This window comes from Capsicum annuum, chromosome 6 (assembly GCF_002878395.1).
Source record: "Capsicum annuum cultivar UCD-10X-F1 chromosome 6, UCD10Xv1.1, whole genome shotgun sequence".
Classification (NCBI taxonomy): domain Eukaryota; kingdom Viridiplantae; phylum Streptophyta; class Magnoliopsida; order Solanales; family Solanaceae; genus Capsicum; species Capsicum annuum.
The window spans coordinates 158,759,092-158,781,297 of NC_061116.1; the positions used below are offsets into that span (position 1 = coordinate 158,759,092).

Genomic DNA, 22,206 nt, shown 5'->3' on the forward strand with positions numbered 1-22,206 from the left:
TGTTACATTTCTTAATGTTTTTAAACGTTATAATTATAAATAAACACAACGTCCTTTCTGCCTGTAATAATAATAAAGCCATACACCTTTGCAACATAATTATTATGAAATAAAATAATTTAAAAAACAAAACTAGTGCAGTATGGGGAAAACAAGTTCAGAAGGAAACACCATTGCACTAGCCATAACATGATGTTGATACAATTAAAGGAAAAGATTCACCTATACATTATAGACATGAATAACAGTTCAAAATGCAAATACGCCATGTAGTCGAGCCTTCTAATGTATTAATTCAAATTTGTTATTCACAAGCTGGAACTGGCTTGTTTAATTTATTAATTCAATTTTGAGCTAAACTCAGCTACAAGTATCAAAAATTCTAAATTTGACACACCTATAGAAACAGAAAGCCTGTGGTCCAAAGTACTCCAAAAATGGAGTCAATTCGGCACTGACTGATATATTACAACATGAAATCGCGCGAACTATAACCAAATTACCTGGAGAAAATAACAGACGAAGAACGGTGCTAGCAATACTTAATGTACAAAAATTGATTACTCTCTCTTCCTGTCTATGATTTGAATCACCCAAAATTCAGTCCTGCCCAACTTTGCCGCAACAGTTAATAGGTTTGCAAACTTAGTATACAGTAAAAAGTCCTGGATGATACCTTGTTAGACATTTTAAGTCACCTGCTGATTCCAACGTTCTTGCAGGATACCAGCTCAATGTATAAGATGCATATATGACTATGAATCCTAATAACCATTGAGCACTTGCCACAAACACCATCTTCTGGTCCCAACGAGTATCAGCCAAATCGCCATATACTTGCAGAACCCAAGTTCAAGAACGTTGGAGATTGAAAGCCCTCCTAAATCATGGCCAACTCTGAGAAGTCCTTAAATGGACAGCAAACTGGGAAAGGCTAAATCCCATTACAGGTTGCGACCAGTCATCTTTTTTGTTTAGAAGAGGAACTTTCTTCTTGGTGCGCACGAGCTGGGCCACTGTCATGATTATTATGAGGACCTGATGGGGGAACTTCAGGATCGAGGTTTGAAATCAGCACTACTGAATGGCTCTGAACTTCAGTTGTCTCCCTTTGGCTTGAATATTCATCCTCACTACTTGGATCAACTGGAGCCTTGAATGATATGCCATACCTTTGTCCATGGGTTAGACCTGGACAGAGTCCCTGTCATAAAAACAAATCTTCCTCAGCATGGTGAGTGAAAATGAATCTTCCAGTACATTGGAAATCTGACTAGCTCTTTTTTTTCTCTTGAGTAAGGGATGGGGGGAAAAAGCAGCGGGAACATCACTTGTCATGGTATCTTATATGAAATAGAATGAAGGTACAGAACAACGGAGTTTCTCCCCTTTTTTATGTGAAATTTTCCATTTTGGGACATCCAAAGAATTTCACACATTTAGATCAATAAAATTACTCCCCCTTCTTTTATAGACTTCAAAATTCCAGCAAGAAAGGAACCACAAAGGAACCACAAGACCTTGAGCTTAAGATTAGAAGGATAAAACAGTTACTACAGATGATAATTTGGGTAGGTTTGAGAAAGACATCTAAGCTCCCTGCTACGAAAGAACATTGGGAATTTAGTTCAACCTGGAATTCGCACTTTTCTACTATGAGATTGTTTCATTTAGTGCATACTATAGGAGTATGTCAATGTATTTATTCTGCATATCTGAAGATAGTGCTAATTATAAAAAGGAAAAACATGAGCTCCCTATAACTAGAGAAATTGGCAGTTTATAGGAGTTTGCCATGAGCTAGGCTTGTCTTCTCCCTGACGAGTAACATCTAAGAATATGAATGTGTACCTTCAATTTCAAAAACCAAAAAGAATATGAATGTGTACCTTTTCTGAAAAAATAATTCTAATTTTTGCTTGTTATATCCAAGTAGTTACCTATTGATATATGCCAAGCTAGTGTTTTATTTCACCATAGTATTACACAACTAAGACCTTAAACGTCCAAAGAATCTAAGAATCTATATGAATGGTACTTTCTGTTTATACCAAAAGTACAAAGCAGACAAAAGAGAACCTTTGCTATGTAACACTAAACTCTCGAGCCCTTCAAAATATATGATGTCAAGTATGAAAAGTCGACTTACTCAATCATGAAGTTAGTCAAGCAGAATTAAAAGAAGTTTGGCCAGTACGAAGGACTTCAAATATATCAAATCTTTCCAGCAATAAAGATTCTAATACTATCTATTGTTTCATGTAGTTTGATTGTAGTATTATTTTGTTGTAGTATTGTTCTGCAACTATCTGTTCTCTTGTCCTTCCATAACGTCTTTTTCTGGTCTCTTTTTTTGACTTGAGTCGGGGGCCTATTGGAAACATCCTCTCTACCTCACTTCGGAAGTAAAGGTAAGGTTTGCATACACTCTGCCCTCCCCAGACCCCACTTTGTGGGATTACACTAGGTATGTTGTTGTTCTTCTTTCCAGCAATAACGACGAAAGGAAATAAAAGAAGGCGGCCAACAAATAAAGTCAAGGAAGAAGATTCCAGCGCAGATTACGGAGCAATATTGAAGGAGGATTAAAGATCATTAAAGGAAGCAAGTACCAAGGATTTGAAGATTACCAAATCGATGAGGTCCCAGAAAGAAACAAGTATCATATGGCGCTTAAGCAAGAAATTTTATAGAAACTTGGGGTCTAAAACAAGACATAGTCAATTGGGTGGCTGTAGATCATCTCATTATGAGTAAAATGAGAAGTTTAAAACTAATCTTTTACCCAAATATAAAAAGATGCATCCTTTTTGGCACAAACGAAAAGGAAAGTGTGTCAATGGGACAGAGGGAGCATTGGACTGAACATATTTGATGCAATATTAAGAAACTTTAGCTTGCAAATTTTTAACTTGAAGACAAAGCTGCACAATATTTGGAATCGTATCAAGACCTAAGACTTATGTCCAACTTCTCACCAGACTCATGCTTAATTAGCTAACTAAATCAAACAAGGGGAATTTCATGGTAGGGAAGTCTCAGTGATTGAACGAAACTTTTAATGGGAACTAGTAGATGAAATCCTTTACCATTAAATTTCTGACCTTCAAACCAGAGACGGGTGAACTTTGATAACTGGAGCGCGATAAGAAACTGAAATCTGCATGTCGTGTTTGAGAGCCACTGGAATTGGTTTCTGCACTCTCAGGTGAATGAGTTTTCAGTATCAAACTGCTGTTCCCACAATATGCTCCGAAGTATGAACAATGCTCACGTACTAAGGATATTTGAGGAGTTGCAGGCAACAAGTGGCCTTCTGTGCTGAAGATATACCTTTAAAGAAAGAAAAACAAAAACCGCCAAATATAATAAGTGAAAGCATCTCTGTTGGGAAAGGATTATGGTGAATAAAAAAATAAAGGAAATGGAACAGAAAGTGCTGGGTTTTCTTCTTTTTCCCCTAGGATATATTTCTTTTTCCTTTGTGTGGATAGAGGAGGACGGGAAGCACAAATCTTTTAAAGAAATCCTAGATAATGAATACGAAGGAGGCTATAGGAGTTTACTTGTATGGGCCATTCTCTACCAGGTTATCTGGACCAGCAGCTAAATCAAAAAGAAGCCACAAATATTTAACCTGAAAAAAAGAGAGTAGAATATCAATTAGATCGATAGATGGACAGACACATAGAAACATAGATTTGTTACAGATGACTGTCAAGAATAATCATGCATTTGTTCAGGTCAATGGAGAGAGCACTTATAAGCAAGAGCTGTGTCAAATATAATTACCATTACTTTAGTTTGTTTGTTTTTTTCATAGATAAATAGAAGTAATAAGAGATAAACACCAGAAGGTTACTTCTCTTGTACTATGCTAAGATCAGATTAAAAGATCAACCTCATTATTAACAGAGTCTTTACATATCAGAACAGCGATTAGTTTAATGATAGGAGAGGAATAACAGATGTTTTAATGATAGGAGGGAAAACATACTTCATGTTAAATCTAGATTTTTGCAAAGTCTGTACTTATGGTGTAGGAAGAATATTGTATTGGATATAAACTCTACAGTAAATCTTTTGCATTCATTCAAAACCTGTAGAAGGGAATTTTCTAGCTTATACTCTTTCTTGTACCTTCTTGGTACTCTTTAATGAAATATTTTACCTTTTACATCAAAAACAGTGAGTAGTTAACAGAAGATAAGTGTGTACATGCACAAAACTGAGAAAGAAAAAGCTTTCAATCTAAACATGACTACTATTTAGCTAGTCTATGTTAGTTAACAAAACTATATAAAGAAAGAATAGTGGATTACTTGTTAGGACACAGAACAAGTTGACAATCAAAAAGAAAAGTTAAGCAGCTCAACCTAGTACTTGAAGTCAACTGAAACTGCTTTAGATGACTAACAACGGACATTAATCATCTATAGTATTAGGTCCACTAGCAATACTGGACATGGTATCATAGTAATTGTGCACCGACCTAATTTTGCTGTCCCTAAATGACTTTTCATTAAGGCCCACTCTAGAAATAACAAGAGAAATGATAATTGCCTTAATCATGTCACTAAGTTAGACGCCTATAAGATTCACAGCCCAACCCTACTTTAAACATCAATGCTAGCCTAAGTGCTTCATGAGGTTTTCACAACAATGTTTTGCAGGTTTTGGTGTCAAGAATGCAGTGTAAGCCAAGGTTTATACTTTATAGGGTCAGGAGGCAGTGGAAGGCCTCGAGGAAAAAATTAAGCTGGAGGGGCCACTAGTTTTTGTTAATTTGGCTGCATGCTGCTGCAAAAGGATTAAACATACTTAACACGCTAATTCAAAGTAAAACGTTTGTGCACTAATAGAAGGACTAAAATTGGAATTATGAAATAATTCAAGAACGTTTTATTTTAAACTGATAACCGCAATAATTCGTGAACAAATGAAAAAAAAATATCTTCTTGTACTTTTACTTTTTAACTTCGCCTATGTGATCTTGCTCACATTTGTTGGTCCCAAATCCGGATAAAGGAGGAGGATTGGAGTGGCTGGCAGCCAACGTAAAACTAGTCAACTCATGAGGAATCCTTATATAAATGAGGAAACATGGCTGGTGGAGATTCATATTGCCGACTCCAACTTGTTTGGGCCTGAGGAATAGTTGTTGTTTTGCTTGTACTTAGTGCTTTTACTTTTTCCAGTGTTCCATCTCTTTATAATACCCAGGATAGAGAGTAACCACCAGGATAGTATATTTTCATGTAGATAGGCCCTCATAATCGTATCATATCGTCTACACGAAACACAGGAATAAATTGATATACCAGAGACAGAACATGGTCAAATAAAACTGTGCCTTGTTCCTTACAGTTTCTGCCAAGAAGAAGCTCTCCATGTGATCTTCTTGTTTGTGAAACTCAACATCAGATATATGGCAATATCCACACGTGCATCGAGCACCATATTGCAAGCTAGTAAGCATATCCCTTCCAGCATCAAGATACCTACATCAAATGATTTAATAACGAAAATAAGAAGAATATTAACGCTGTAAGCTTTAGTCCATGTGTGTTGATTAAATTGCTACTCATGAAGCGAGAGCATCCAATGAAAAAAGAGTGAGTTTAAAATCCTCGATCGAAGTGTTCAGGCCGTATCTAATGACCATTCAGCTTACCAGACAGCGCATAGTCATTAACCACTCTCACACCCTTTTTGGAATCTCCTTTTTTTAATTACTGTGGTGTTCGGTCCAGCTTGTCCACACCTAGACTAAATCCACGGGATACTTGCCACCTCCCACAAGCATCAGGTACCAGATAACTCTGTCCGCCAAGCCTAGAACAGATGGGAAGAAATCACCTAGTGTTTGTCTCTGTTGGGAATTGAAGAGACCTCATGGTGCTCATCCCACTTCATTGAACTACTAGGCCACACCCTTGGGTGCTTTTGGAATCTCCTTTTTGTGTTTGGAGAACTGGAAGCAAATTAAGTTTGAAGTAGCGAATTTTTCTAAAGAAGCATGGAAAAGTATTAATTGTCATAACATTTAATTAATTTATGATTACTTTATTTTTGTTTAATTTTGTATACGGTTGGCCTGAGATGAATTTAAATGAAGAAACATGGTCAGTTCATAGCCAACCCTAAATTATTTATGACTCAGATATTGTTGGTAACAAACAACTATACAAATGGAGCAAGGAGTCATATTAGTTCTTTTAAAACTTCAAATGCATTGTGGCGAACAGTTTGCCGCTACTTGCACTTGGCATTTACAATGTAAAAACTGAGAACTTAAGCTCGCTTCCTGACATATCACCTGGGAGCAAAGAATAAGAATGAGAGTATCTGAAATGGTTAGAGAAGTTTGAGAAAAAGCTAGCAATTACAAAGAGACAATACACAACTCTGGGAAGGAGAATCACACTCATGAAGAGTGTCCCAAAAAGTCTGCCGACAAATGAGAGAAGGCTTGATAAGTGAAGGAGAAAATTTTGGTGGGAGGGGGACAATGAGAAAGCAACTTCCCTCCAGCTGTAGCAAGGTAGCCGAGAACAGGAAGCAGGGTGGACTGGTAATAAGAAACTTGGTCTAATAACAAGAACCTGCTGCTTAAATGGCTGTCGAGGTATAACTTAGAACTAGAAGATAGGTTCTGGTGTACAAAATCCTGTGATAGAAACAAAGGAGTAGGAGTCTCAAAGAATATCAAACAGTTAAGGGAGAAATTTACCACACATTTGCTTCTCTATGGGCAATAAGAAAAAGTTGAAATCGCAGGATACTTAAATGGACGACATTCCCTTGAAGGATTGAGTTTTTGATTTATGTAGCTTTGCATGCAGAAGAGAGAACAGAGTCGCACTTCACTGGTCTCAAAATGGCTTGGAATTGTCATTCAGAAGGCATTTTGAAGATTGGGATATAGAAGATGTTTCAGCGCCAACAAAGCTGGAAGGAGACAGAATCTATATGGAACCAGACAAGCTAATATGGAAAGACAATAACAGTGGATTGTATTCTGTTAAGTCAGGCTATAGCAGATTAACTTGATTAGCAAATGCCAAAAGACAATGGCCATGCGAAAGATCATTTGGAAGACCGGGGTCCCTCCAAAGTGGCCAGTTTTTGCTGGATTGCAACACCTAAAGCCGGCTTAACTCACTCAAATCTCCAGCAAAGGGGCATAGCCATCTGTAGTGAATTATTCATGTGTAAGGCGGACAAGGAAGAAGTGAACCACTAATTATTACATTGCATTGTCAGATAGCCAAGCAGTGGTGGATTATGGCTTGACATTGTTTGGGGTATGCTGGGTAATCCCGAGGACCGTTAAAGAGGCCTTGATAAGCTGGGAGAGAGGCAGGTGAAAGGAAGATAAAAAGGTTTGGGTGACTACACCAGCCTGGCCTTTTTGGTCCTTTGGAAGGAAGTTGGAAAGGATTTGGATGACAATATTGATGCCTACAGTTTTAGTCCTTCGGATAGACAAGAAATCAGAGATCAGAGATGCTTTGAAGATAAAGCAGAACCATAGATTGAAATATTAGATGTTTGAGCTTTTTTTTCAGCATGCTGAATGTAGTCAACATAGATACTTTACTTGACTTATCCGACTCCCTTCCTCTTGTGGGAGCTTGAGTTTTTCCTATGCATATATTTAAAATCTCTTGGGTGCCTCAGATAAGTAAAAATTAATACTAATTTGTGAGGTTACTTTCATAGACATCCAGATTCAACACGCAGGCTATAACAAATTGTCACAACATCTTTGGTGAAATCAAAGATCACAAACACTGGCCTGCATTTTCGGTACTTTTTGACAGACAACAAAAAATTAGAGATCAGAGTTGCTTTGAAGATAAAGCAGAACGATATACTGACATACAGATGTTTGAACTCTTTTGGCTTCATGGATGTATACGACATCGACATTTTAATTTATTGAACCCAACTCTCCTTCCTTTTGTGGGAGCTTGAGTTTTTGTTATATATATCTATTTGGACCTCTTTTGTGTCTCAGATAAGTAATAGTACATCTTAATTTGTGAGGTTACTTTCATACACATTCAGATTCAACATACAGGCTATAACAAATTGCCACAAATACGTTAGTGAAATCAAAGATCACAGATCTTAAACTCTACAAGGGCTGCCTATAGGAAACTGGAAATACTACTTTATAGAGAACCTTCGTCAGGGTTTTTCTGGAAAAAAAGGACTAGTAATATGTGATGAGCATGCTTCTATGGGCTAACAGATGTTAATCTCATCCAAGGAAGCGTAATCTTTAATCCCTGACAAAATGACTCTGCTAACTAGGATATACAAGTTACAACCCATGCACAATAATATCTTTCCTGGTTGTGACTTTCCCTTTAGTTTCAGTTCTATTTAAAGATTGAATAGAACTGAAAAAAAAAAAAAAAATGAACGAACAAACGAAAACCTAATCCAAGATTGCACATGCCTAAATTTTAGCCTTCACAAGATATAACCTATGAAAAAGGCAGTGCCTAATCAGCCAATGAGTTATGAGTTCAATTTTCTAATGAAAAAGGCAGGCATAAGAAAAACAATTCAAGAGCAACAAGCAGACCTAGGATCTCTGGTAGCTTTGTACAGCCAATATGTGCTCTCAATCAATTCCGGACGCAAAGGATAGCTTTTCTGGCCTTGCTATAACGTAAGCAAACAACAAATGAAATTTAAGTAAGATACTAAAAATATAGAAAGTAAACCAATCCTAAAGAGACTGCAATAAAAATCATGTCCTCAGTCGGCACAAGGAGCGACAACAGAAGGAACAAGCTCAATGAAGAATGAGATTGAGGAAATGGAAAAAGATTTTGTGTTAGCCTGACTGCTTATATTTCACAGCAATTTGATGATCTATCCCTAAAACAATCCAACCACTTCCAATCTTAACATGCGGACCTTATATGCAAAATAATTGCTAAAATAACGATAAATTTTCCTACAGAATGACCCAATGGAAAAAAAAAAGTTGTATGAGACAAAGGCATCAGGATTTTTTATTTTTTTTTGAGAATGGTCAAGGGCATCTCGATAAAGTTGGGCAAATAAAACCTTTCAACCTTATATGTTTGCTCTCAATGTTGGCTAAGTTGGGAAATTCGAACCATACAAATGGGGGTTTCTTAAGTGCATACAAGGTCCAGGCAGAACAATTTCATTCTAAAGGGCGCTGCCTAAGTCTCTGTCAGTCCAGTGTAGGTCATCGATCAAAGAACTAACACATAAACAAAATATATCAAAAGAATTAGACAACAGTAAGGTAGTACTTGAACACTGAGCGTAGCTAGATTGAAACCCTCTGGGGTAAACCCATATCTTCTCCAGACGCTGAAAAAGGCAGCATGTGTTCTAATGGCAGGCTCAATATCCCCTGCTAGAACCTTTCAACAAATACACAAAAGTTAGTTCTCTCTATAAAGTAACATTTGAAGGAAAAGAGTTGGTTTGCTAATGGTTAAAAGAAATCGCTTGCTTGGGTATGAAATATCTGCATAAGCAACTCACCTGAAGACCTGGCCAGAATGCCTGTAAGCTGTTAAATAGAGGCCAGACAAGGGCAGCAGAATTCATATTTACCTCTACATACCTACATATTGAAAAAAGACAAATTTGCATAGAACTTTTAGTTCTAGAGAAGAAGAGAAAACTAAAACATGGTGCAGGGTGTGACAAGACTTATTGTACAATACCAACATGTTAATGAAAGTGTACAAGGAAAACATTGTCTTGAATTGGTTATTGACTAGAAAAGGAGGCTTCCTATATAGGAGCTTTATCTATATACAGTAAAGTGAGTTGTAATTCTCTATTTCTGTGTAAAATAATGGAAGTAGTTATTCTTTTACAATTTAGTAGAGACTGTTCTAAACTATCCTATGAAATATGCTACAACATGTATTCATACTCAAACTAAATGAATATAGACAAGTTGTGATTGATATACTTCCTAAAAGAATGACTATATTAGCTGCCTTGATATTCAGCAGCAATGCAATATAGACACAGGGTTTTTCTCTGTAGTGAATACAAGCCTTGGAAATGAAGATTACTTACCAAGGATCATTAAAGAGAAAGTTCATAGCAGCTTTGTAAGCTTCCTGGAAGATGAAAAGATATTCTTCATCCCCAAATAACAAATAAGCCTGAAACAGGAATGTGAATGAGTAGTCTAGAATTAAGAAAACCAGAATATACATACAAATCAACTTATAGGACTTCAGGACAGTGTGTTAAAAGAACGAATAAACTACTAGTCATTTCAGTCAAAGCAGAACTTCCAGTTGTCAATTACAAGGCAACAATAATGCCAACAAAAAAGTTTTTGAAACACAGGTACTCCATAAAGAATAAGAATTTTAGATGATACTAACAATATTGTCTGATCTCATCAACCATGCCACAGGCAAATTTCCTAGAGGTAGATGTGAAAATAACCATCCCAAGTAACTTTTTCTGTTAACATGACTGGAATAGCCTTGACGCTATATATGAAAAATGTATTCTCATGAAGGACACATGGAAGACCAAAAGTGTTTCTTGATTTTAAGAACTTGGCTAATAAGCGCTTGTGGTGTTCACCAAACACGTAGATAAGCCAAAACGTGATTATTAACTAGTTTGACCGACTTATAAGCTTACTAAACACCCTCGAATCATGTTGATACCATAAGTTACAGCTTTCTAGTTTCTTTATGTACGTAATTCTTCTCACATGGATAACCATAAGGAATCATCAAAAGACAATCAAGATGAAAGAGCCTTTTCCCAAATTTAACACCGTAAAATATTTGATTATTTGTATCATTGAATGTATGAAATAGACAAGATAAATTTTTAAGAAAAAGAAACACATAAGATAAAAGGAAATTGATAACCCATCACTTAAACCAATACAACAACTATGCCTCAACCCTAAACCAGAAAGGGCCAGTCATGAATCTTCTTTATCTTTCTGTTCTGTCATCTAAGTGGGGCTTGTTTCAATCCAAATGCTCAATAACTTGTCTTTTTTGGCACATAGAGGGTTCTCAATAAAGGTTCTCTAAATCCATTCTTACATAACCCGCACATATATAAAGAGACTAAAAAGAACTCCGAGCAAAGACTCATTCTATTATAAGTATATCACAAGACAAAGCCTTGATCCCACCTAATTGTTATTATCTATATGGATCTTTTCTTTTTTCATTATGATTACTCTAAGCTCGCATCCCTAGAAACTGTAGGTCTTTTGGGACAAGTTCCTCCATATGATTTATGCCTACTTGTACTTTCGTCTCGGAAACAACCTCTCTACACCACAAAGGTAGAGGTAAGGTCTGCGTATCCCCCCCCCCCCCCCCCCAAACCCACTTGTGGCCTGTGGGAGTATTCTGGGGATGTTGTTGTTGTCGCTACTTGTACTTTTGTCAGATGTGATCATTTCTAATCTTGTCTAATACTTTCTTCTGTCAAATGTAGCCCAATGTTATATGACTGCACATTTTCTTTAACATCTGCACTTCTAATGAAGTAAAACTATGCCTCCACCCCATACAACATTGTTGGTCTCAACGCTCTATCGAACTTGCCTTTCATTGTAGTTTCTTGTTTGTGGTGTTTTGGCGATGTTTGGAGTTTCGCATAGATAGTTATAGTACTACTCTATGGGTGGGTGTCTTGTTGCTGTTATTCTTTATTATTGTGTTATTCCATCATGTTTTTATTTTTATTACATCTGTTCCTATTATTCTTTATTATTGTGTTATTCCATCTTTTTATTTTTATTACATCTTTTTAGCCGGGGTCTCTCAGAAACAACCTCTCTACTTCATCTGAGTTAGTGGTACGGATTGCATACACTTTATCCTCCCCAGACCCAACTTTGTGGGAATACACCGGGTATGTTGTTGTATAACATTCCCATACCTCCTCCCCGTTTCAGCCATCCTGTTTTAATTCTGCCTATGACATCTTCATCTATCATACCATTCTCCTAGAAAACTGAGTCTAGACGTCTGATTGTTAGTATTTATGCAGCAAAATTCCATCTATTCTTTCTAACTTCAATTTCATTCTTCTTATGGGGGGTCAAACTTTCATGTAAACATTTTGTCTTACTTACTACCCTAAATGTGATTCGGAAATGGATAATGCTTCTCCGTGGTTTAAACTTTTGATTGATTCCCTTGCTAGTTTTGTCAATTGACACAATATTATTTGAAAAATAGCATGCACCATAGAACCTCATATTGTATACTAATAATTAGCTCATCCAGAACTAGGTAAATAAAAAGAGGCTCAAGGATCTTTATAACTAATATGAATGAAATTTTAAATATGAAAAAATAAAGAAGCCACTTTCCAACATAAATAAGACTACTATAGGAACCTGAATTCCATGTTATGATTTAGCAATTAAAGAGTTCCAATTCTCTCTTTTTGACATAAAGCTAGAAACCCTGACTATATTTCTTCAATAATTCTCACCTGAGCTTTAAATGGACCTTATACTCTGAATTCTATGGGAACAGAAATAAGTGGAGAATTCGTCACAACGAGTGAAGCTTCCTGCTGGAAAACAAAAAGTAACTAATGAAGTAAGGCACCATCACAGGCTGTAACAGAGCCATAAGGTGCCTAAAATGAGATAAGAACTCCTATGAAGCAATCCAACCACTAATGGAGTTCAAAAATTAATCACTCAATCATCTAGATCTCAACCCCAAACGAGTAAGGTCAGTTACACGAATCATGTGTACTCATTTTGCTCTATTACTGAGTCCCTAATGATAGCAAAAACATATCTAGGAGCAATAGCAACAGTAGAAAAGCTATTACGATCATTACTTAGCACTAGTTGCCAATAAGAAATGAGCATTAATGATTTACAGCAAAAATTATGCATAAGCGCTATTGATTTAGCGGACATTTGGTTGTGGGCCAGAGAGGAGTTATTATTAAAACTTGCATAACACTATATGTTGCAAAACTGGGGGAAAATAATCTCCACTTAGAATCTAGCATAAGTTATACCATGTTTGGTTTGTCTTTTCTCTTTCTACATAAAACATATGATTGCTAAATACCACGTTTGGTCCATGTATTTTTTTTTCCACATAGCTAATACATGTATAAGTTATGAGAGACTCTACATATTCTTTTATGCAGGGTAGAATATGAAATAACTAATACATAAATAACTAAACGGTCTAAACCGACCCATGCAATACTAATACCTGCATAACTAAACCTTGCATTACCAATACCTACTTAAATTTAACCAATAAGAGAACGAACGCTTATTCTCTAACATATCTTGTGTCACATAGAAAGTAATCATTCCTTACAGCTGAGTATTTACCTTTAGGAGATACTCGTAGAAAGAGTCTATACTCGTCCCTATCCCAGCATCCTGCAAACAATGAACATTTTATATTGCTTGACGACAACGGGAAAAGCGAAAGAAATGCAGGAAACCGATCTGAATAATACTAAGTTGCAGTGCTAAAAAGAAAATGAAAGTTCCTGAATCCTAAGTGGAGATGGAATGACTAAGAGAAGCCAAAGTGGCAGCGTGTAGTTGAACACCCTTTCTTGAAGGTATCCAGCTTTGAGCCAACCATAACCGCTACAATGTCTAGGTTCTACTAATTTACAAACAATGGGAGTAATTGTTAGAGCTGTAACACTTAAAGAAGTTACTAGATCAAAATATTTTTTTGCAGAATGGCTAGATCTAAATATTTGAGCACAGAAAGTATGCTTACACTCCCTGTTAGATGTTTATTCATAACATTCTCGTCATCAAAAGAGAGGAAAAGAAGTGATCAAATGAGGATAATACAAAATACCTATTTAAGAGAAGTACTATAGATATGCATAAGAAATAGCTAGTTAAGTTGCAGGAGTCAAAAATGAAAGTGAATATTCTTAACATAGTTGTAGTTCAAACATCTTTATATTTCAGACACTATATCAGGAAATTCAAAAGATTTCAGACGTTCTTGATTTTCTTCTCTTTCTCCTTCCTTTTATTTTTATTTTTTTTGTGTGCGGGGGGGTTGTAGAAAGAGAGATTAAACTGAAAGACAATTTTTTTCACTTTCAAGACTTCATGGAAGCAAGGAGTGATTCGAGCAAGAAAAGGTGTTTATCCAACCAATCAATCTTTTTTTCATGTAGCCTCTCCAACCCAAGAAGCAATCAGCACAGCTGGAAACTGCACTCTATAGCCTACAGCCAACCCCCAAGTTTTTACTTCTCTCTTCCACACTTAGCATCAATTGCCAACAATAGTGCCATTGCAGCTGGACTGCTAACGTGACTCCTTTACGCCATATATTACAATACAACTCCTTTCCCAGGAAGCATATTTCCTTCACTCTCTCCATTAGCCTACCTATTATCCCACGCACCCCCATCACAGACATCCAACTTATTTCTACGATAATCCCTTCTTGAGAACATGTCAATGTGTATTTAACCACCAACAAAGATATATAGGTTAGTAAGAATTTTTTTCGCTTGTTTGAACTGCAAATGCAAATGCAAATGCTTGAGTTTACTGAGAAGGGGAGGTAATTAGAAACTTTTTTAAATAACCGACAAATCTGTAGTTAACAGCTTCAACAATTGGTGGATATTTGGCCAGCTCAGCTATGTATCTCCACTAAAGTACCAAATTTGTCCCTCTATCCAATTTGAATGCATAAATTTCCTCTTTGGTCTGGCACATAGCCTGTATGGAGCGGAGTGTTGGAATTCCCATATCCAAAAGTTGAAAATGGCAGAAATGAGGATATTGCGTTGGATGTATGGTCTTACAAGGGCTGACAAGGTTAGGAATGAGATTATTCAGGAGAAGGTGGGAGTGGTATCAGTGGAGGAAAAAATGCGAGAAGTGAGGTTGAGATGGTTTAGTCATATGATGAGGAGGGGCACGGATGCCCCAGTTCGCAGGTGTGAGAGGCTAGCGTTAGATGGTTTCAAGAGGGGTAGGGGTAGGCCGAAGAAATACTGGAGAGAAGTGATTAGACGTGACATGGAGCTGTTTCAGCTCACTAAAGACATGACCCTGGATAGGAAGGTTTGGAGGAAAAACATTAGGATAGAGGGATAACGTGGGTGGATGAATCGTAGTCCATAGTTAGGGGGGCTTTGGTTTCTTTTGTTTGGTAATGTACGTTATTTTTGTCTATGTTAGTTTTATCATGTTTCATACTTTGGATGTTTTTTTATATTGTCATGTGTCTTGAGCCGGGGGTCTATCGGAAACCACCTCTATACTTCTTTAGAGGTAATGGTATGGACTGCGTACACTCTACCCTCCCCAGACCCCACTTGGTGGGAATATATTGGGTTTGTTGTTGTTGTTGTTGTGTCTGGCACATAGCCATAGTGAAAAGGCCAAATTTGCCCTTTACTATTCAAAATGGTTTAAGTGTACCCTCTATTATAATATCCAAAGAGAAAGGCCCTGCCGTTAACTGAAGGTTCAAAAATACCCCTCTTCGCTAACGTCCATCCAATGTGAAAAATAAGTCACCGATAATTTTTCCACATGGATGCCACATGGAAAATTGTGAGAAACTCAATTATCTATTCCCCTCATTTGGGTCAAATTTGACCCTCTACTATTCAATTTGGAGCAATTTTACCCCCTTGCTATTATTAATTACACCCTTGTTGATGTTTTGAAGGAGAGTTGAAGAGAATACTATCATTGGATTTTCTCGCGCTATGCGTGATATGAAAATACCTCATCCAATTTACGAATTATCATTTTATAATTATTGAATTTAAACCAACAAAAAGTACTACTTCTAAGCCCGGTGCATTAAAGCTCCCGCCGGGTACGGGGAGGGCCCAACCACAAGGGTCTATTATACACAGTCTTACCTTACATTTCTATTACAGGCTGTTTCCAACGCTTAAACCTATGACTCTTAGTCACATGGCAGCAACAAAAAGTAGCCTTTGAAAAAAAAAAAATTGTATGCAAAAGGCAATGCTAAATATACAGGTTTATAACTTCAAATATATTATGGACAATTCAAATTTTGCATTATTTAGATAATAAGTTCCAAGTCGTATAGGAGATTGGGTAGAGTTTGTAGAGAATCATACATTAATGTAGATTCTTTACTCTATTGAATACCCCTTGTGTACGGCCAATTTTTTGTCCATGTTTATGAATGAAATTACGTCTACCTAATCAAAAGAAAAAGTTCAATCAGGTTTCAACATAATCAAATTACAAAGAGAACCTTGATATTGGAAGATTTAAGTATCCTGTATCTTCCTCTAGTTCTCCCATGTAACATTGAAAGAAATTGAAACTTCCACCTCTCATTTTGATTAACACATAAAACCATACCAAGACATTGAAATAGAAAGTGAAAAATTGTTACTCCCTACGTCGCATTTTATGCGGCACCCTTTGACTTAGCACGGTATTTAAGGAAAAAGGGAAAACTTTTGAAACTTATGGTCTAAAACAATTCTTAGATACTTGGTGGCTAAAATCATTTCATTAAGGGTAAAAGGGGAATTTTAAAGTTAAATTGTTCCTAATTATAGTAAAGTAACATTCTTTTTGGACGAACTAAAAAGGAAGGGAGCCACATAAAATGGGAAGGAGGGAGAAATTATTCAAGAGTTGATATATAAAGAGAGCAAACATGCATGCATGATCTAGCATCCTTTACAAATGTAATTACAAGACGTAAAAAGCTACTATTAAACAATTTATTTGATTTCCTATCCAGACCTATCATACACTATCACGAAGATTAGTTTATCAGGTCCGCATTGAACTATGTCAACAACAACAACAAACCCAGTGTATTTCCACAAAGTGGGGTCTGGGGAGGGTAAGACGTACGCAGTCCATACTGCTACCTCCGAAGAAGTAGAGAGGTTGTTTCCGATAGACCCTCGGCTCAAGATAAAGAATAGTAAACAAGGGGATGAATGACACAACAGAAAAATCAGGAATAAGAAATAATAGAAATGAAACCATAGAAAGAAACGAAATACGAGAAATCAGCGCTACACTAAATAAGAAAATAGGAACTAAGAAATAAGAAATATGTCCCCCACTTAGTAGTAACATACCCTCACATACCAACGACACCTAAGTACACAGTCCTAGGGTTACGAACCCGGCTACACAAGATCTCTCCTCTCCTGATTGCTTGCTACAACCACACACTCGCACTAGCCTTCCACCCTTATCCGCGACCTCCACACCTTCCTATCTAGGGTCATGTCCTCAGTAAGCTGAAGTTGCTCCATGTCATGTCTAATCACCTCTCTCCAGTATTTCTTCGGCCTACCATCGTCCAAAGCTAGCCTCTCACACCGACGAACTGGGGCATCCGCGCCCCTCCTCATCACATGTCCAAACCATCTCAGCCTTCCTTCCCGCATCTTGTCCTCCACCAAAGCCACTCCCACCTATTCATGGAGCTGCTGATTATGTCTGATTCTCCTTTATTAGAGTTATTTTGGTCCAATAACTAGAATATAGACAATACCATTTTGGGAGAATTATGTATTGAAAAATTATGGATCATGAACAACCAAGTTTTTCATTTTCCTTTTTTATTGAATGAATTATACATGAAAAGAAAAGAAGAAAAGAGATGACAATGATTGAAGTAACTCCAACTTATCAAAAGAAATTAATCAAAGTAATTCTAGTAGAGGTAAGGTCTGTGTACAGTCTACCCACTCTACTTACTGGGTGTGTTGTTGTAGGAGAAAGATGCAGTCTTTAAACATCAAAATGATGGCCCACTTCATACAAAATCTCTCTCGACTCTTAACTACGCCCGGACTCAAACTAGGCAGACTCAGCAATAAGGATACCCCATCATCATATGTTGATGATTTTATGCTAGCCATCAACCTACTACGGTGCTCTCCCTTTATCCAAGTGAAACCAGCTATACTTTGCAAACTCATACAAGATTTTTGCAACAAAAGTTAATAGCATTAACATGTTAAGTTTTTGTAATATCTACTAAAAGCAATAAGGATTTCAAGTTGAGACATCATGAATCAAGTCAAATCAAATGTCATATCATAATAAATATTCTAGTTCTAAGAGAATGTGACCTTTTGTGTCCAGTCACCCGAAAAAACATCTATATGAGCACCAACTAGATTGATCTTTGACCGACGAGCCCATAATCCTCGAACTGCATTCTTTGCAACTTGCTCAAAAACTGTATTTTCGTTATGACAAGAATATGCATTAGTTCCCAAAGCAAAACTGCAAGAATCACTTGCTCAATATACCAAACACACAACGAAGGGGGGAATATAATGGCCGACCAGATAACTTTAGAAGGTTTGCTAGTTGAGGGCTTGAGAAATGAGATTTGTATCCAAACTTTAACTGTCACTCCACACTAGATATCTAATGGATGACAGAAATATCTCTTTAAAAAGTCAGAATAGAGAGAGTTGACTATTCTTAGAGACTCAGATGAGTACGCAACCTTTAATTTGAACTGTTAAGATGACTACAAAAGAAACTCCAGACATCTAATTGGGCACCTCCCCTGCCTAATTTACCAAGGACCTCAGATAGCCCCACACATACACAAAAAGAAAAATCTTACTCGTTAAAAGGTTCAAGCTTTTCTTTTCCTACTTTTTCTTTATAAACATGGTGTCCGGGCCAGCTTGCGCGCACCTCGACTAATTCCACGGTATACTTTCTACCTCCCACCAGCAACAGATATCAGTAACTTTGTCCACCAAGGCTAGAACAGATCAGTTGGGAAGAAATCACCTATTGTTTGTCTCTGTTGGGAATTGAATTTGAGACCCCATGGTGCTCAACCCAACTCATTGAACCACTAGGTCACACCTTTGGGTGCGGCTTTTCTTTTCCTACTTACTTCTTTCAGCCAAGTAACTTCCAAAATAAAAAAAAAAAATGCACATAATTTTGTTCAAGGGATAAGTAAAATGATACACCTAGTCATCTACCCGGACAAAAAGTATAGGAAAGTCTCAATCTGTTGAACCCAAATAATATCTAAGATTGGTAGTTTCTTTTTTCTTTTTGATAATGCAGTAGTATCTAAGATTTGTTACTAAACCAAGTTAAATTGTAATAATTAAAAACCAAAGCTCCCAACCAATAGTACTATGAAAATCAACTTGGATCAACCTTTGTATTTGGTCACTGAACCAAGTTAATGAGTAACAATTAGAGACCAAAGCTCCCAATCCATAGTACTGTGAAACTCAACTCAGATCAACCTTTGCATTTGCTCGCTGAACTGTCATATGAGAACAGTTCTGGAATATAATTTTGGTGCAAGATGCTCTTTACCGTTCCCACGCACTTAAAGAGATCCTAAAACAATATAATCCTTAACTCGTAGATGGGCAGAAACCATACAGAACAAGCATTTTAAGAGAGTTGTTCTTTTGTTGTTCCGACTAAGATCAGCCAACAGAGAAATATCAGTATATTTTTAACCCTTCTCCAAATATGTAGATGCTTTTATAATGTGTTTAAAATTACTAACAGTAGCGCTATGGTTCTTGAACGGTCTCATAATTATTTGGCCCATTACCTTCGTAAGAAAATGGAAAAGAATCCATTACAAGGCAAATGAAGATTCATTTTGGAATTTTAGTCATTTTGCTTCCTTATAATATTCTCTCCCTTTTTGTCATCTGCTCTCTTTCCTCTCAACAGTAAGCATTCTTAATGTTGACCTTTGTTTGAGTACCCATAGCTTATCCATCATTACAGCAATAATTGAAGCCTCACTCTAATTCTAAAACTTCAAAAGATCGACTGGATTCCTAAAGATATACTCATTTTCCCTACATTACATGCTCGTTTGTGTTCTTTCCTACAAGGATCTAAGTGTGCAACCTTACACTCAGCTGAAACAAACAACCATTCGTGATAGGTACGAGCAAACCTGAACAAGATACTAAAGGTCCTCTTGACTAAGATCAGAAGTTGAATGAAAATTTGATACATCAGATCAAGAGAGTAACACTTACTGGGATCATTAGTTAAGCGGCTGAGTATCCCAAATTCTAACGTCAGTGTCCCTCCACCAGCAGTTGATGTTATCTAGTCACCCAAAAATATTTCTTTAGTATAGGGTGATGATGTGTGCGCATATCTCAGGCAAGAAAAGTTGATTAAGAATTAAAAGCAAGTGGAGTATCAGACAGTTTAATAACTAAGACATCTATAAAATGTCCATGGCATGCACAGCACATGTAAGTTGAACATACATGGTCCTCCAGACAAGCAAAACAGAATATTTTCATATATCACTTTCCATGACCTAACATCAAGTCTTCTCCTGTCATACTGGTTCTCAATTTTCATTCTTTATCAACCAGGTCAAATCTTTTAAAAGAACTGAATAGTAATACTTAATTCAAAATAGCAGTCTGGCGGCTGTTTTCTCTAGCCCCCCCCATTCATGTCTATCAGATGAGATTAAAAATGATCAATTCAAGAGAGTCTCAGATGTTCTCTTCTTTACTTCTGTTTTCTCTTCTGTTTCTTGGGAAAGAATAAGGCAACAAGATGTCGCACAAGATATTTCCGTCTTCAAAGATTTTGAATTAATACTATGCACAAAACAAATATCAATCCACCAGGCTAGAAAGAAAAGGCACACATGTTCATGTATAGAACCAGGACAGTCACAGATTCCTTTTCTTGATAAGTTAATCTGAAACAAGCTTGAATGCAGAATGTCTGCTCTATCTCAATCATTGTCACACTAGACATAATACAACTATAGACAGAAGTCTTATACAGAACGGCAAAGAGAAAAGGAGAATACAAAGAAGATATGCCTTGCTTTCATTTTCATCGACTCCATGCAGCAAATTTACTGATCCAAATGGAATTCCTGCAGCAAAAGTAATCAGAATATAATATCGGTAACATATTGTTACTAGGACGGGAAAGTGTTAAATTTAAAATTCATACTTCAAAAATCTTAGGCTTTTATCATAAAATACTTGTGTAGGTCATAAATATCCTACAAACCAAGTACCGGAAAACGCTACTCATAGATCAATTTTAGTGCGGCAACTGGAGATTGGCAGGAGTTGGACAAGCCTCGCGGCAATCTAAAACCAATTATCAGAGATGGACAAGCCTAGGATCTTTATCAAGCACCTCAAGCAATAATATCTAATTAATAGAAACTTTTGGCTGACAAGATTAATAAATATTCTTTTCATGACCAGGTTGAATTGAGAAAGGCTTCAAGCTGAATCAGTCTAGGCCAAACTGGCTGATACTGGTAGTCGAGAGCTACCTGAGCTGGTGCTAGCTGGGATGGTACAGAATTGATTCCATAGACCATTATGATAGACAACTGAGAGAGTTGGCTCTGAACTCCCTTCAGATAGTGATCAATCTTTGGCAATTGCCACTAACACAATGTCACTACCCTGGAACAGAAGGAAGATTACATGCCGAAATCCAGATAAAGCTAAGATCAGGTGAAGTCTCTAGAGTCAAAAGGAACACAATCAAGCAGGGCAAGCAACCAGGAGTTCACGTGGAAGGTTCTGAAGAAAAAGTCCAAGATTTGTTCCATAGAATTGAAAGCAGATAGGTGGAAGGAAAAGTATAAATATCTGCGGTGAAGAGTCAAGGCTGCTCTATAAAGCATTAGAATTTTGTTTTAATTGTTTACTCTATCAAAATGATTTGTTTTCATTGTAGGTACATTCCTGGGAAGGAAGGGATGGAAAAACAATTTGCGGGAAATAAAGAACGTAGGAGAATACTGAGAGAAAGTTTAGCTTGATTACTCCGCTAAAATATTGGATGTTTGAATAGAAATATATACCTATTTCATAATAGTTAGGAAATCAAGGTACAAAATTACAAGTAAAAAATCTCCCTAAATGATTTGTTCTTGATAATGAAAAAATCTCCCTAATTGATAACAACATACCTACAATTACTACACACTATTCTTTACACTCTTACTCAAGCTAGTGCACAAAATTGTATGTATCAAACTTGTGACATAAAGAACTAGTTTGAGGCCGGTAAGAAATTTAGTGGATATATTTAAGTTGATTATTTGACCTTGCATACGGTGTTCAATGACCTTGAAAAGGCCTACGACAAAATTCCGAGGGAAATACTTTGGAAATACCTGA

The 22,206-nt window shown here is 36.8% G+C and overlaps 1 protein-coding gene across 2 annotated transcripts in view; it reads right to left on the bottom strand.

Annotated features, from left to right (window-relative positions):
• Nucleotides 1–270: 270 nt before the first annotated feature.
• The window catches only part of LOC107873144 (alpha-mannosidase I MNS4), a 32,781-nt gene continuing 10,845 nt past the window's right edge, over nucleotides 271–22,206 (bottom strand). Inside the window, exons 6-17 of one of the 2 annotated variants that reach the window (XM_016719881.2) lie at nucleotides 20,878–20,933; nucleotides 20,062–20,134; nucleotides 18,142–18,251; nucleotides 13,382–13,432; nucleotides 10,093–10,181; nucleotides 9,544–9,625; nucleotides 9,306–9,419; nucleotides 8,600–8,679; nucleotides 5,366–5,501; nucleotides 3,567–3,637; nucleotides 3,105–3,333; nucleotides 271–1,204 (exon numbers count right to left, since the gene is read on the bottom strand). In XM_016719881.2, coding sequence (XP_016575367.2) covers nucleotides 962–1,204; nucleotides 3,105–3,333; nucleotides 3,567–3,637; nucleotides 5,366–5,501; nucleotides 8,600–8,679; nucleotides 9,306–9,419; nucleotides 9,544–9,625; nucleotides 10,093–10,181; nucleotides 13,382–13,432; nucleotides 18,142–18,251; nucleotides 20,062–20,134; nucleotides 20,878–20,933 — 1,334 coding nt within the window. In that variant the 3' untranslated portion in view covers nucleotides 271–961. Of the gene's footprint in view, nucleotides 1,205–3,089; nucleotides 3,334–3,566; nucleotides 3,638–5,365; nucleotides 5,502–8,599; nucleotides 8,680–9,305; nucleotides 9,420–9,543; nucleotides 9,626–10,092; nucleotides 10,182–13,381; nucleotides 13,433–18,141; nucleotides 18,252–20,061; nucleotides 20,135–20,877; nucleotides 20,934–22,206 lie in introns of both variants that reach the window. The other variant, XM_016719880.2, reaches the window with a different exon arrangement.